Consider the following 14094-nt stretch of genomic DNA (forward strand, 5'->3'; position numbering starts at 1 on the left):
TGCCTCAGCGTGTGAGTTTTCTCTGCTGTCGTCCCGCTGTCTTCAATCTGAGGGTCATTTGTTTGCATTATCCAGTCTATGACAGGCGGGGGGGGGGGGGGGGGTGCCACCGTTCTATCTGATTCTAATTATTTAGCAGCTGTAAAACACTTGTCGCCTCCTCTCCTGTTCGCCTCCAACTCATTTGTCTCCCATCGTCTTGTCTTCTCCTTCTTCTGCGACTCGCACCTTGTTTTCTCACCAGCGGCTCAAAGCATCAGTGCCAGGTTGTTTTAATATGTTCTTTCAGTTAGATGAAGAGATCGATATTTATATTGATAAGTTTACCTCGCATGAATATTAGCCTTCTTTGGTTTAACTTCTCATTTTGCTGCAGTGATGTGTATCATACTTTACTGTTTTTGTAACGTGAAGGTAAATGAAGATTAACGACTCACCAGCCCCTTAAAAGTGAGGCTGTAACATCTGGAGCGACCCCTGGTGGCAGATACTGTTAAGGCCATGAACGCACATCCAACATGTTAGCAGATGGGACTTTTTTTTAATTGTAGCTTCATCCTTTGTTTTGCGAGGAACCAGTTCAGGTAGATCTCCAGGGGAAGTTTTCCAGACCCATCCAACTGGGAGAAGACCCCTCCGACAGACGGAGGATTTACTACAGGAAGCATCGTGTCGCTCATTTGGCCGGGGACGTCCCTGGGATTCCCCCTGAGGGAGCAGGAGGATGTCGGGTAGAAGCTGGTCCTGATTACTGTGCTCACCCTGGTGGCTCCTCTGGGGGTTACAGCTCCGCAGCCGGCCCAGTGTCCAGTTCTGCCACCTCGCTCCTTCTAGAAGACACCCACAGTCGCTTAATGCAACAGAAACACCACCGAGGACAGATGCCACCTCTCTCCATCTCCGTCCCTCTGCTCCCCCCCTCCTTTCCAGAAATTAATCAGGCGACGTGTACTTGGGAAATGAGGTGACATTTTCCTTTAATGAGAGCGATGGGTGGAAGGGAAGGAGTCACCGTGTTTCCAGGGGCCTGCCATCGACGGAGATTGACACTTTCCATTACAGAGTCAAAATGTACATGTGTTCCCCCATCCCAGTGTGTGTGGGTTAAGGTTCGATTTGGCAGCAGACGGCGAGGAGGTCATCCATCTTGTTACAGCCGTATCCCAAAGTCCATGTGGGTACACGTTTGTGCGTGTGTGTGTGTGTGCGTGTGTGTGCATGTGTGTGACACCTGTGTGTGTGTGTGTGTGTGTGTGTGTGTGTGTAGTGGTGGTATGGTGGAAAAGCATGATTTATGGACGGGAGTGGTGCTGGAAAGCTCTGGGAACAGCAACTCCTGTAAATCCTGATAAAAAAAAGCTGGATAGGAGCAATTTAATGCCATCAATCTTCCTTCCTAGGGGCTGTGATATATTGGCAGGTAGAAGGGAGTGTGTGTGTGTGTGTGAGTTTGCACGTGTGTGTTCTCTTGTGTGTGTGTGTTGAGGAGTTAAACTCATTCCTCAGGTAGACAAACAGGCTTTTAATCAGTTCAGATGTGGCTGTTTTGTGGATTTCACACGGAGCCGGGCCATTTGAATACACACCTTCAAATCCAGTTTCATGGATTTGCTTCGATTGGACGAGGAAATGTTCTCCTGAAAGAAACGGAGGTGTGATCCCTCCTGTTGGATTACACACGTGCAATAGATGAACACAATAGAGCGACAAAGTAGATCTGCAACACGTACAATCAGGATGACAACATTTACAGGTTTTAAACATTTATGAAGATGTATGAATTTAATTACTAATCTATGTATTTTGGAGATGAATAGTTCATTAATATTGATCTCAAGAGGCTGATATCAGGTTGAATATTGAGCCTGAGACAAATTTACACCTTAGAGATTAATATTAATAAAGTGTAAAATCCAATAAAGTGTGTGAGCTTATGAATCAACAATCAAGGACACGACTAAATTATTTATTTCAGCCATTTAAACAAGAACCATTGTCCTCCAGATTGTTTTCACGTAGTTATTATTTCGAAAATTTGGGAGATAACATAACCAGCCTCTCTGTATTTTTAGATTAAAATAGAAAAGGTTCATATTTATAAACAAAAACATTCATTTCTACACAAACTCACTGTAGGTCTGCTCCCTGACTCTGACTCTGTCCACGGTGGCAGACTGAAGGCTGAAGGAAAACACCCAGAGCGTAAACAGCCTCGTGTTGCAGGCTCCCCGGAGGCCGATGGGACTTTACATTCACTCGCCCGCGGGTTAATAAGAGGAAGATTTATAGCAGGACAGGGTTCCATCCGTCTCACCACAGCCGGTGTCAGCGCTTTGCTGCCGACGCCTCAGCAGCAGCTTCTCAAATGAAAAGCCTTTTGTTGGTGTCAGAGAACAACAACACAAATTCACTCTTATTACAAATTTCTGTTAATTCTTGATACCTCGAACAAAAAGAAACATAAATCATGGGAGGATTTTCCATGTTTAACGACCATGGTGAATTAATTTCTTCTCTCTAACAAGCCAGAAACAGGCTTTTTCTTTTGTGCTGAAGATTCACACATTTTGCATTTAAGTCACATTTCCCCAAATCGTAATGTTTTAATTTTGAGCTGAGAGATTCCTCATGAGAAGAATCTTGTTTTCCAATAAAAAATTATAAATAAATATAAATTTCTGTGGAAACGAAGCTTAAAATGCTTAAAAAATATTTACAAATAAAATGTACTTTTGTATTTTTCTTTCTCAAACTTTGGAGGCAGTCTGTGGTTAATATAATTGTATTGATCGACCATAACTTCAACAGGAGATTGTTGATTCATCCCTTAGAAATTTGAGGGGTTTCTAAAAACTACATGCGATCAGTGTCTACATATCTATTTATATCATATTTGTGCTCATTATTATTTGATGCTCCATCGACCAAATTACCATATTAGAAATATTAAAAGTTTAAACGTGCAATATCTATATTCAAAGGTCCCTCCAGCACATTAACAGACACATCTTCAGCCTCCTGACAGAAGCTGTGATGGACAGCGGCTGTCGAGACGACACCGGTCCAACAGCCAGACGACTCTAAACCCAGCGTCCACACACCTCAGGACAGACAGATTAAGATTCTGACAGCTCTAAACCCTCAGAGCTCAAACCTGGACACCTTCCTCTTTCAACTTTTACTTTGCAAATCCTTCTCTCTCTCTGTCCTCTCTCTCTCTCTCTCTCTCTCTCTCTCTCTCTCTCTCTCTCTCGCTCTCTCTCTCTCTCTCTCTCTCTCTCTCCCTCCCAATGACACAACACATGTCTCAGTCTTTAAACACACAATCACGCACATGCCGTAAAATGATTCAAATTACAGACATTTCATTTTAATAATTGAATTTCCTGCGGACATTTAAATTGTTTTTTTTTTTTATGCCATGTTTGATTAGTTGCTTTCTTAATTGACCAGTTGACAGTTTCCAGATGATAATCTGTGAGTATTTATGTTTTAATAACATTCATGTCAATCTTCTGATCACAAACAAATCCTCAACGTCATATACATTCATGTGTTAATGTGGTAAATGGAGTTTATTCACCGTATGATGGCCGCCTCTGAGTGAACCTCCCTCCAGGTTACATCACAGTCAGCGTGAGAATGGAAGTTCACAAACTGAGACTCATGAGGTGTTTTTAAATCTCAGGTCCCGTCTTCCTGCTTTAGAGGAGAAAGAGCTCTTCACCGCCTCCACCTCACTTCAACAGACAGCTCTGACACTTATCTGCAGCCTACACACACACAGACACACAAACACACACGCACACACACACACACACACACACACACACCTCATGGCATCACTTCTCAGCCTTCACCAGCTTGTCTTGACTCCAGACGCAATCACACACACACACACACACACCCTAACTACATCTACACAATTATAGCTGAGCTTAAATTAACTTCACAATTTGCTGATAACACTCGTGTTAAACCAGATGTTCACATATTTCTTTTCTTTCTAATCCTGTTTGTTTCCTCAGTTTTTACAGATTGGAGTTTTCATGAAGATTTATTCTACATGTTTCTGATCTGATACGAACATCATCTGTTCTCACGTCCATGATGTTCTCCTGTCATCTTCTCCTTGTCTCATAAGGGTGAATCGTTACCTCCTCCTCTGGTCTCCTCATCCTCTCCTCTTTTCCACTTCTCCCCTCCCCTCCTCTCCTCTCCTCTCCTCTCCTCTCCTCTCCTCTCCTCCTCCCCTCCTCCCCTCCTCTCCTCCCCTCCTCTCCTCCTCCCCTCCTCCTCCTCCTCCTCCTCCTCCTCCTCCTCTCCTCCTTACCTCCTCTCCCCGCCTTTCTCCTCCCCCTCTCCTCTCCTCTCCTCTCCTTCTCTCCTCCTCTCCTCCTCTGCTCCTCCTCCTCCTCTTCTCCTCCTCTCCTCCTCTCCTCCTCCTCCTCGTCTCCTCCTCTCCTCCTCTGCAGTAGGGAGGCCAGGCAGCTTTGTGATAACCTTGCCCTGTCATTGCGTTCTTAGAACAAATCTGCTCTTATCAGGATCTTGTAGCAGGCAGCAAATGCAATTTCCCGGCCGCCCTGGCGGGCGCCTGCCTGGAATCCTCTGCGGGCAATCTGCCTGTGTGATCTGACGTCTTTAAGAGGGACTTGAACTGAGGTAGCATTAGCCCGTCTGACAAGGAGCTCTGCCTCTGACAAAGTGTCAGCCTCGCCCCACGCGCTCCCTCACTCTTCCTCCTCCGTTGTCACGCTGATTGCTTTCCATCTCTTTCATCCTTCCTGAGTATTAGCGTCGCTTCCTCTCTCTCTCTCTCTCTCTCTCGTGCCGTCTCTTATTTGTTCTGAGATCTCAGGAACGTGTGAGCGACTCCTCGTGTTCCTCTTCCCCTCCGCTCTCCTGAGGTCGTGGGTCACATCTCAATCCTCAATCCGTCCTCGTACAGATCATCTGTTCAGACTCGCTGCTGAGGTGAGAGAGTGTTTCACTGTGTGAGTGTCACACCTCAAATAAACTGTACAAGCTCTAATTCATAAACTGTACATGACGATGGGCGACATGACAGGCTGACTGCAGTACAGCTGCAAAATCCTGCTTCCTCCATGTCAGTGGATGGGACATGGGCCAAAGTAGAAGGTCAAAGTACTCGTCAAATATCTTGTTCTCCAAGGTTTCTGTCATTTATGGTTTAATCAGTCTGGCAAGTTTGGGTTAAATCAGTTATCCTATGAAAACATTATCTGTAACTTAGTTTCTAATGTCTCTGAATTTGGAAAATAAGAGGAATGCAAGAAAAAGGTGGAGAGAAAGTCTCAAAAGAGACTGAATCACTTTACAAAGAAAACATTTTCTTTCTCTTATCACATTGCAACAGCTTTAGCAAACGATGTTCTACCACTGGATGTTTCAAAGGAAACTGCGGACAGCCGAGCAGCATGATCCTCATTGTCTTATTTCCTCCACAGCCTGAATAAAGATTGTTAAAAATACTCAGGGAGAGTTTTTATACTATATATATTTATACCTTCTCTAAATTTGCTCCCCACATAGTTTGAATACCAGGTTCTGATTCTGGTGGAGAAAAACTAAATCAGGTATATCTGTGTTTAAGAATGGGATCATCCTAGTTAGGAATTCAGAGACAGCTCCGCATTACTATTTTAGATCAGATATGTATGTGCAGAGCTCTGAGCGTTGATGGAAAACACGTGATTAAGTCCATAGGAACAAAGGCAAACTAATCATCTGTCAGCTCTGTGACTCCGGCACTGGAATCACTGCAGGAGTCTGACAGCCGCCAGATAAAAGCGTGTGTGACTGAGAGTCGCACAAACCTCAGAGAGATCACGCCGTGCTATTGATGAGGCGCCGCTCCGTCACTCTACTCCCTCGGTGGAGGTGTGTTATACCCTGAAATGGATCCAAGGAAGAAAACTGGAAAATAGAAGTTAATTTAATTTGTTTGTCCACTTTTTCCCCCAAACAACCTACCTTTTTTAATTTCAAATGTTTGTGCTGTGCGTTGTTTGAAGTAATGAATTAAGACCTGCACAACAGAAATATGATGAAATTCAATTAAAGGACTGGTTCCATACTTTTCTTTAATAGCTGTTAGATGAGATTATATCTATATCTCTCTCACATTTGTGCAACAGCAGGCAGATGATTAGCTTAGTTTAGCATAAAAACTGGAAGCAGGGGTGGAAAATAAGCACAGAATTAATGTCCCAACAGTCCCTTTAATTCCAATCAACTACACACACTCATAGATATCAGCTCTGTAAATGTGTCTGATTGTTATTTTTCATTATGATCCTTGAATTATTCCCTATAAATCAATTAAAATGTGAATAAAACCTCCTGCATCTGGCCCCTGATCCAGATCTACCTTATCTTTCTACGTTTGTATATTTCTTTAATCGTATATATTATTTTTATGTAGTGTTTTGTTATTTTTGTATCATTTTCTTAAATCTGAGTGAGCACCATTACAATTCTCTTGTTGTTTCCTGCAGCAGAACGACAACATGAGCGAAACTTGAATCTTCTGCGTCAAGTTTTCCTCGTTTTTTAATCTGAACACCGAGTTAACAACTCACTGTATTTATGAGTTATTTGTTTCCATCATCAGCGATTTCTTTTTGAACTTTGGAGAGAAGTTGAGCTGCTGAGGGCCATGAAGCAGCCACTCAAACCCAACTGATTAATTGTTTAATTGATTAATTGTTGCTGATTTAAATTGACTTCTACTGTTCTGCTGTGGCCGCAGCTTCGGAGGAGAACGTGTCTCTGCACAGAGCTAATTGGTACAAATATCTGCTGATTGGCTGAAGTGATGAAGTGTCGGGTCGCTCGTCACATTTCAGCTGCAGTCGTGACCTCCTGCTGTGAAACAAGCTCATTATGAGGAGGAGAGCGAATTATTACAATTTGTGCAAAATCCAATCCGAGGTTCTGACACATGTCGACAGCGCCCGTCGACAGGTGCACGGAGCTGGCAGACACGTGAGCTCCGGCTCCGCTAAGTGCTGTCTCCAACCTTCAAGTGAGATTTCAGGAGAAATGTGGAAAATCCAAACGCCTCCTCCTCAAGTCGCTGTGTGGTGAAGTGGAACAGTAAACGCTGTTGGTGCAGCCAGCGGATACGTTTCTATCAATATTACAACGGATCCCTTCTGTGCTGCTATTTACACACCGATCTTTAATTGGGTTTTTGGATTGTGAGACACGCAACTCTTTTCTATGATTATTTAAAATTTATTTTATTTAACAGATATTTCTAAGTCTAAGAACCAGTTTTATATCGACAAGATATCCTGACACCTCCACTTTTGTGGACCAACATTATCAATTATTTGTACAAGTTGTGATACTGTCAACAAGATGAAAAGTCTTTAGCCGCAAAATATGAGTTCCCTAGTCTCTGTCTGTAGTTGTTTGGTGCTACTACAAATTCGGGCCCGAGCACTGACAGACAGTGAGGCCCTATTGAAATCGTAAGAATTATTATTATTTTAAAAAAAATTTCAGGCAAACGAATTGGCTTTTTGAGGCTTTAACATGCTCAAATTCTTTCAAAAATCTCCAGGTAGTGTCCTTATTCTGGAGTAATGTTAAATGGGCAGGTGCAATATAAAAAACGCAACAGGAAGCGTGCCATTTTGCATTTAGTGGCCATTTTGGCCATACTCCACATTCTAACTTTGAGGTACTTGTCCCAGGGCTTTCATCAGATCAACTTCAAATTGAGATGAGTGTAATCACAACAAGATGGAGACAAAAACTCAAAGATTGAGTTTTCGTCATACGGTGTGACCGTGGCATCAAAGTTTGATAACACACCATCAAAACAAAAGGTTCTGTGTCTCGGACATTTCCTCAGGGTCATAGCGCCACCTACTGATCAGTGTGAAAATTAAGTTGTTGTTACATTGTCCAATTGATGTGCTCGGCCCGTTCAGAGCTGCTTTGTAGCCCTACAAATTGTAGAAATTGTAATTTTAGTATATATTTGATTTCATATGGCTAATATCTAAGAGCTACAATAGTAGTTAATAATTTGGTTGACAGAATATTTCTGATTGAACAACTGATTGATCAGCTCTGGAAAAAGTGCCTGAAAAATATTCCAGTTTAAAACATGATAATCTATGATTAACAGGATATCTCTGGGTTGTGGACGGTTGATCCAATAAAACAAGACACTTGAAGGGGAAATGATTTCCTCATCACTGACAACAGAGTAGTTCACATGTGGGGAGACAGATGCACCAATTATTACACTAATGACTCCATAATGTGATCACAGACCATATGCCGGTGGATTACGAATCAGAGATCATGGATCAATTTTCTAGTTTGATTATTGTAATATGTGGTCATGCTTCTAGTTTTGTCATCTTTAAGATCTGTGTGCTGTGAATGAAGGAAACAAACACTCTGCCTCTCACTTAATCTCCTCTTAACACCAAGTGAGAACAGGCCGCTTTGAAATGCAGTAAATCCTGAAACACCGACAACTTCTTCCTAAAACACAACAAGCTCCTCCAAGTCAGGACATGTCTGTGTCTCCTCCCTTCATAGTTGTGTCAGTGTGAGAACCAGTGAACAACAAGCTGTGAACTGTGGGAGCTGAGTCACTGCTGGGAGTGAACGAGAGGGGGAGGAGCAGAGATCTGATTCTGTTCAGAGGAAGTGAAACTGTTCTTCAGTCTCTGGCAGCAGCTGAAATGGCGCAGAAAGAAAATCAACTGGACATGGAAAGATTCTGCTGTCCGATCTGTCTGGATCTACTGAAGGATCCGGTGGCTACTGGCTGTGGACACAGCTTCTGTAAGAGCTGTATTAACACCCACTGGGACAAAGGGGAGGAGAGAGGAAGCTACAGCTGTCCTCAGTGTAGACAGACCTTCACACCGAGGCCTGTACTGGAGAAAAACACCATGTTAGCTGATTTAGTGGAGGAGCTGAAGAAGACTGGACTCCAAGCTGCTCCTGCTGATCACTGCTATGCTGGACCTGGAGATGTGGCCTGTGATGTCTGCACTGGGAGAAAACTGAAAGCTTGTAAGTCCTGTTTGAACTGTTTGGCCTCTTATTGCGAAAAACACCTCCAGCCTCATCTTGAGTCAGCTGCATTTAAGAAGCATAAGTTGGTGGAGCCCTCGGAGAAGCTCCAGGAGAACATCTGCTCTCGTCACGACGAGGTGATGAAGATGTTCTGCCGCACTGATCAGCAGTGTATCTGTTATCTCTGCTCTGTGGAGGAACATAAAGGCCACGACACAGTGTCAGCTGCAGCAGAAAGGACTGAGAGGCAGAGAGAGCTCGGGCTGAGGAGACAAACCATCCAGCAGAGAGTCCAGGACACAGAGAAAGACTTGAAGCTGCTTCAACAGGAGGAGGAGGCCATCAATGGCTCTGCTGATAAAGCAGTGGAGGACAGTGAGGAGATCTTCACTGAGATGATCCGTCTGCTGGAGAAAAGAAGCTCTGATGTGAAGCAGCAGATCAGATCCCAGCAGGAAACTGAAGTGAGTCGAGTCAGAGAGCTTCAGGAGAGACTGGAGCAGGAGATCACTGAGCTGAAGAGGAAAGACCATGAACTGAAGCAGCTCTCAGACACAGAGGATCACAACCAGTTTCTACACAACTACCCCTCACTGTCACCACTCAGTGGATCTACACACTCATCCAGCTTCAGGATCCGTCCTCTGAGGTACTTTGAGGACGTGACAGCAGCTGTGTCCCAGGTCAGAGGTCGACTACAGGACATTCTGAGTGAGACAGAGACAGAGATTTTACAGATTGTGTCTCAAGTGGATGTTTTACTGCCACAACCAGATCCAGAGACCAGAGCTGACTTCTTAAGATATTCACAGGAAATCACACTGGATCCAAACACAGCAAATAAACGTCTGTTATTATCTGAGGGAAACAGAAAAGTAACAAACATGAGTGAAGTTCAGTCTTATTCTGATCACCGAAAAAGATTCACTCATTGGCCTCAGGTCCTGAGTAGAGAGAGTCTGACTGGACGTTGTTACTGGGAGGTGGAGGTGGAGGTGGGGGTGGAGGGGGGAGGAGCAGTTGGTGTAGCAGTCACATACAAGAATATCAGCAGAGCAGGAAACGCACGTGAATGTGGATTTGGATTAAATGATAAATCTTGGTCATTATATTGTTATGGAACCAGTTATATCTTTTATTACAACAACATCAAGACTCCAGTGTCAGGTCCTTGGTCCTCCAGAGTAGGAGTGTACCTGGATCACAGTGCAGGTGTTCTGTCCTTCTACAGCGTCTCTGACACCATGACTCTCCTCCACAGAGTCCAGACCACATTCACTCAGCCTCTCTATGCTGGAGTTAGGATTGTTTATGCTGGACCCACAGCTGAGTTGTGTAAACTCAAATAGACTCGAGTCATTAAAAGCAGTGATTTAGATTCTGTGTTTAAATCTTTAACTTCTTTTGTCTCCATGTTTGTTGATCAAAGTTCATCGTGGTGACGTTTCTGCTCCGCACAGAGATCAGCTGTCAATCAAACACTGACCTTCCTTTATCACACATATTCAGTTCTCACTTTGTAAAAACAGAAATCTATAATTACACTGACATGAATGTGTTAAGAACTATTGTTGCTGTTGTTTTCTAAATCAAAGTAGAAATCAGGTTGTGTAATTTTTTTTAGAACCTGTGTTGATCCTGATCCTCATCAATGAGCTGATTATTTGTTCTTTTCTTTTCCACATGTGAGATGGAGGTGAAACAAACTGATTGTGTGTCCATGAAATCGCTGCATAGGTTTCTGTTCTTTTGGATTTTCCTGATCTGAACCAGCAGTTCCACTGGAGAGTGTCCTGATCGAGTCCCTCTGAGGGTTTGTTCTGCAGCTCTCATCACATGGGTTTCTTATACATTTAAATCTCTTATATATGTATATAGCGTGAAAAATGTAATGTGTGAAGACGCTGAAAGTTGAAATAAAGAATAAATCCAGTCGTTCTTTTGTCGTCATTCAAAGTTGATGGAGACAAAGTGAAACTCCTGTGAGAGAAGAACTGAGGCAGTTTCCTCCTGAAACTCCACAAACCTCAGTGTTCATGTTCAGTCTCACCCTAAGTTCTAATAAAGGTGCTCTGTTAAACAAATTTCAAATTTTCAGTTAAATTTGCATTTAAATTGTGTTCAATCTACAATTTCTGGACAGCTGACCAAACATCTGCAAAGAGACATTATTATGAAAATGAATCAAATACAAGTTTTAAAATGCTGACATCTGTAAAGTCATTCCATGAACTTAACCAAGACACAATTTACTTTTACACACTTACATATACTTAGATTTGAAAGCTATTGAGCAGATGCAAATATCCCAAAATGAACCAATATCCCACAAATATCCAGTTCACTTGTGTCTTTTTAAAGGTCACCAGTGGAACTAATGTCGACGTCAATTTTCCTTCACTTCTCTGTCATGTGTGCATTTCTGGACCAAATGTTCAATACATTCACAAGTGGCTCTGCTCTGTCGTCCTCGCAGCTTCACACTCAACCATCAATTCAGTCTAATTATGAAAGTTGCTTCGGCCCCGGGGAGCCGTCGGACTGAGAGGAGAGCGAGGCCATTTACCCGTCCTGTCATTTTAATTAGATCCAGTGTTACCTTGCACCATCTTCAAGGGCCCCACGGAGGACGGCAGAAGTTCAACTGGCTTCGGTTTCTGTGTCTGAGCCTCAGTTTGCTCAGAGAGCGGATGTTCAACAAGCTGCACGAGAGGGTTTCTACTCACTTTACCCCCCCATGCCTGGAAGCTGCCAGGCTCAATGAATTATCAACTGCACTCCTTCTGTTAAATCTGAATTTCTTCATTGTTATTACACCAGGCAGAGGTTGTTTTTAAATCTGACTTAGCTCATCTTGGCCTTTAGTTTTCAACCAAGCAGAATTATGAATGAGTCCACGTGTCAGCAAAGATCTTCCCTGATTTACAGAGTTTAATAGAAGCAGCGTCTCCTCGATGATTCACATATCTGAGAATATTGTTGAAATTGGAACAAAACCCATTTCATATATCAATTAACTCTCGGCTACGAGTTAGGCCTGATGGTGAAAAGTATCGGAAATTATTTACAATAATTTACACAAGTTAGCTTAGCACAGAAATGCAAGCACACAAACAAACAGAAATATATGTTCCTTTTTACTTTTCTGTCTTTATATGAAATAAATAAAACTAACTATAAGGTATTTTAAGGTAAATCTAAGGTGTAAGTGTGTAGTGTTTCCTAAAAGGTCAAACTATTTGTTAAATTCTTAAAATGAACAGTTACAAAGATGTGTATGTGTATAAAGAGCTTTAGTGAACACACAGGTCTCCCATTGAACGTCAAATGATTTGAAGTAGTATTTTGTATAACAGACACAGACAGAGGAGACAACAGACGTCTGTCAGTTGTGTTCACTGAACCTGCTCCTCTCTGTGAAGGGAAATCTCCTGTTCCCAAATCTTGATCCAAATAATCTTTGATCTACAAAGGAAGTTCCACTGCAAACACACACACACACACACACACACATACACACACACACACACACACACACACACACACACACACACACACACATCACTTAGATTCTATTGGATTTGATTAAATCTTCCTTGAGCTTTCACTTCACAGCAGCATCCATCAGAGGTTTATTATTTATCTTGTTGTCAAGAACTGGCAGCTTGTGGAATCCCGCAAGACTGAGAGTAATCATTGTGTGTATACATATATGTGTGTGTGTGTGTGTGTGTGTGTGTGTATGATTATTTGTACTGCATATAGACATTCTCCTGTGTATAGATTTATGCAAACTGTGTGTGTGTCTCTCTTGTGTTAAATGTAAAGCAAATGCTTTGCTCACAGTGGGAAATCACATTCTGGCTAATTGCAGACATTAACTCACTTTATTAGATCCATGCATTTCTGCATTATGCAAATATAGTTAAAAATGCAAATGTGCTCAGCCGGCACTAATCACTGATCTCAGCAGAGCGACTCTTTGATGCATGATAGAAGCAGAAAGAAGAATACATTAACAATAATTGCTGTAAACCAATATTGTGATTATGTGTGTTATTGTTTGCTCTCACTGTCTCATGTGTGACCGGAGCTCCACTCAGACAAAAGGCTGAACACATCACGGAGGCACATGACCACGTGGCAGCACAGATGTTTTCATCAGATGTGTTTTAATGTGACTAATCATTTTAAGGTGTAAAATCAAAGCAGTTAAAAGTTTGGGAACGTTTTTTTCTGAACCCACTGAATAAAATATCCTCCTGTTTTAAAGCACAGCATGAAGATACAGCAGCGTGTGTGTGTGTGTTTGTGTGTGTGTGTGTGTGTTTAGATGAACCGACTCTTAACAACCACTCAAAGTGTTAAAAAGTAGAAGTTGTGTTACCTCGGCAAGGTGAGGTGGAAAACTACTGATATTATATGACTTGGTTTTAAATAAAAATAAAAATAATTCAAAAGCATCTAAATATTGGAATCAGCAGGTTTGAATAAAGAATGAACATTCACATTTTTAACACAAAGAGAACCTTGAACAGATTGTTTACTGCTTGAAACTTGTGTGTATGAAATTCCGTAAATTTGTAGACAGTGTCTCTTGATTTCAAATGAGAAAATACCTCTACAGGAGCAGGAGATTGTAGTATTAGTAGCAGGTGGGGTTTAAACTACAAGTTGTTATTCCATCCAAAGCAAAACAGAAAATATCAAATATCAAGATTTATCTTCTGACATCTAGAGTCAGAAGATAAATCATCAAATCATTGATTGAATAAAGAACTTCAACAACGTGTTTCTGACTTTTGTCTAAACTCAGATCTCAAACAGTGAATCTGTTTAACTTTGAACTAAGCACTGGATTTTAAAAGTTTAGGATGTTTTTACAGTCAGAAGTTAATGTAAAAACTACTGACAGCTTTCAAAGAAAAAAAATATGTGCATTTCCCCTTGAAACTCGTAGGCGCAAGCAAAACACTCGGAGTACAAGTACTTCAAAAATTGTCCTTAGGTGCAGTACTT

At 42.1% G+C, this 14094-nt stretch overlaps 1 protein-coding gene across 1 annotated transcript; it reads left to right on the plus strand.

The window, feature by feature from the left end:
• Nucleotides 1-8605: 8605 nt before the first annotated feature.
• On the plus strand, nt 8606-11105 carry LOC133973566 (tripartite motif-containing protein 16-like). The gene has a single exon (XM_062411503.1). It carries the CDS (start codon nt 8736-8738, stop codon nt 10422-10424), a length of 1689 nt encoding a protein of 562 aa, XP_062267487.1. The 5' UTR covers nt 8606-8735; the 3' UTR covers nt 10425-11105.
• The last annotated feature ends 2989 nt before the right edge of the window (nt 11106-14094 follow it).

This window comes from Platichthys flesus, chromosome 18, assembly GCF_949316205.1.
Source record: "Platichthys flesus chromosome 18, fPlaFle2.1, whole genome shotgun sequence".
Taxonomy (NCBI): Eukaryota; Metazoa; Chordata; class Actinopteri; order Pleuronectiformes; family Pleuronectidae; genus Platichthys; species Platichthys flesus.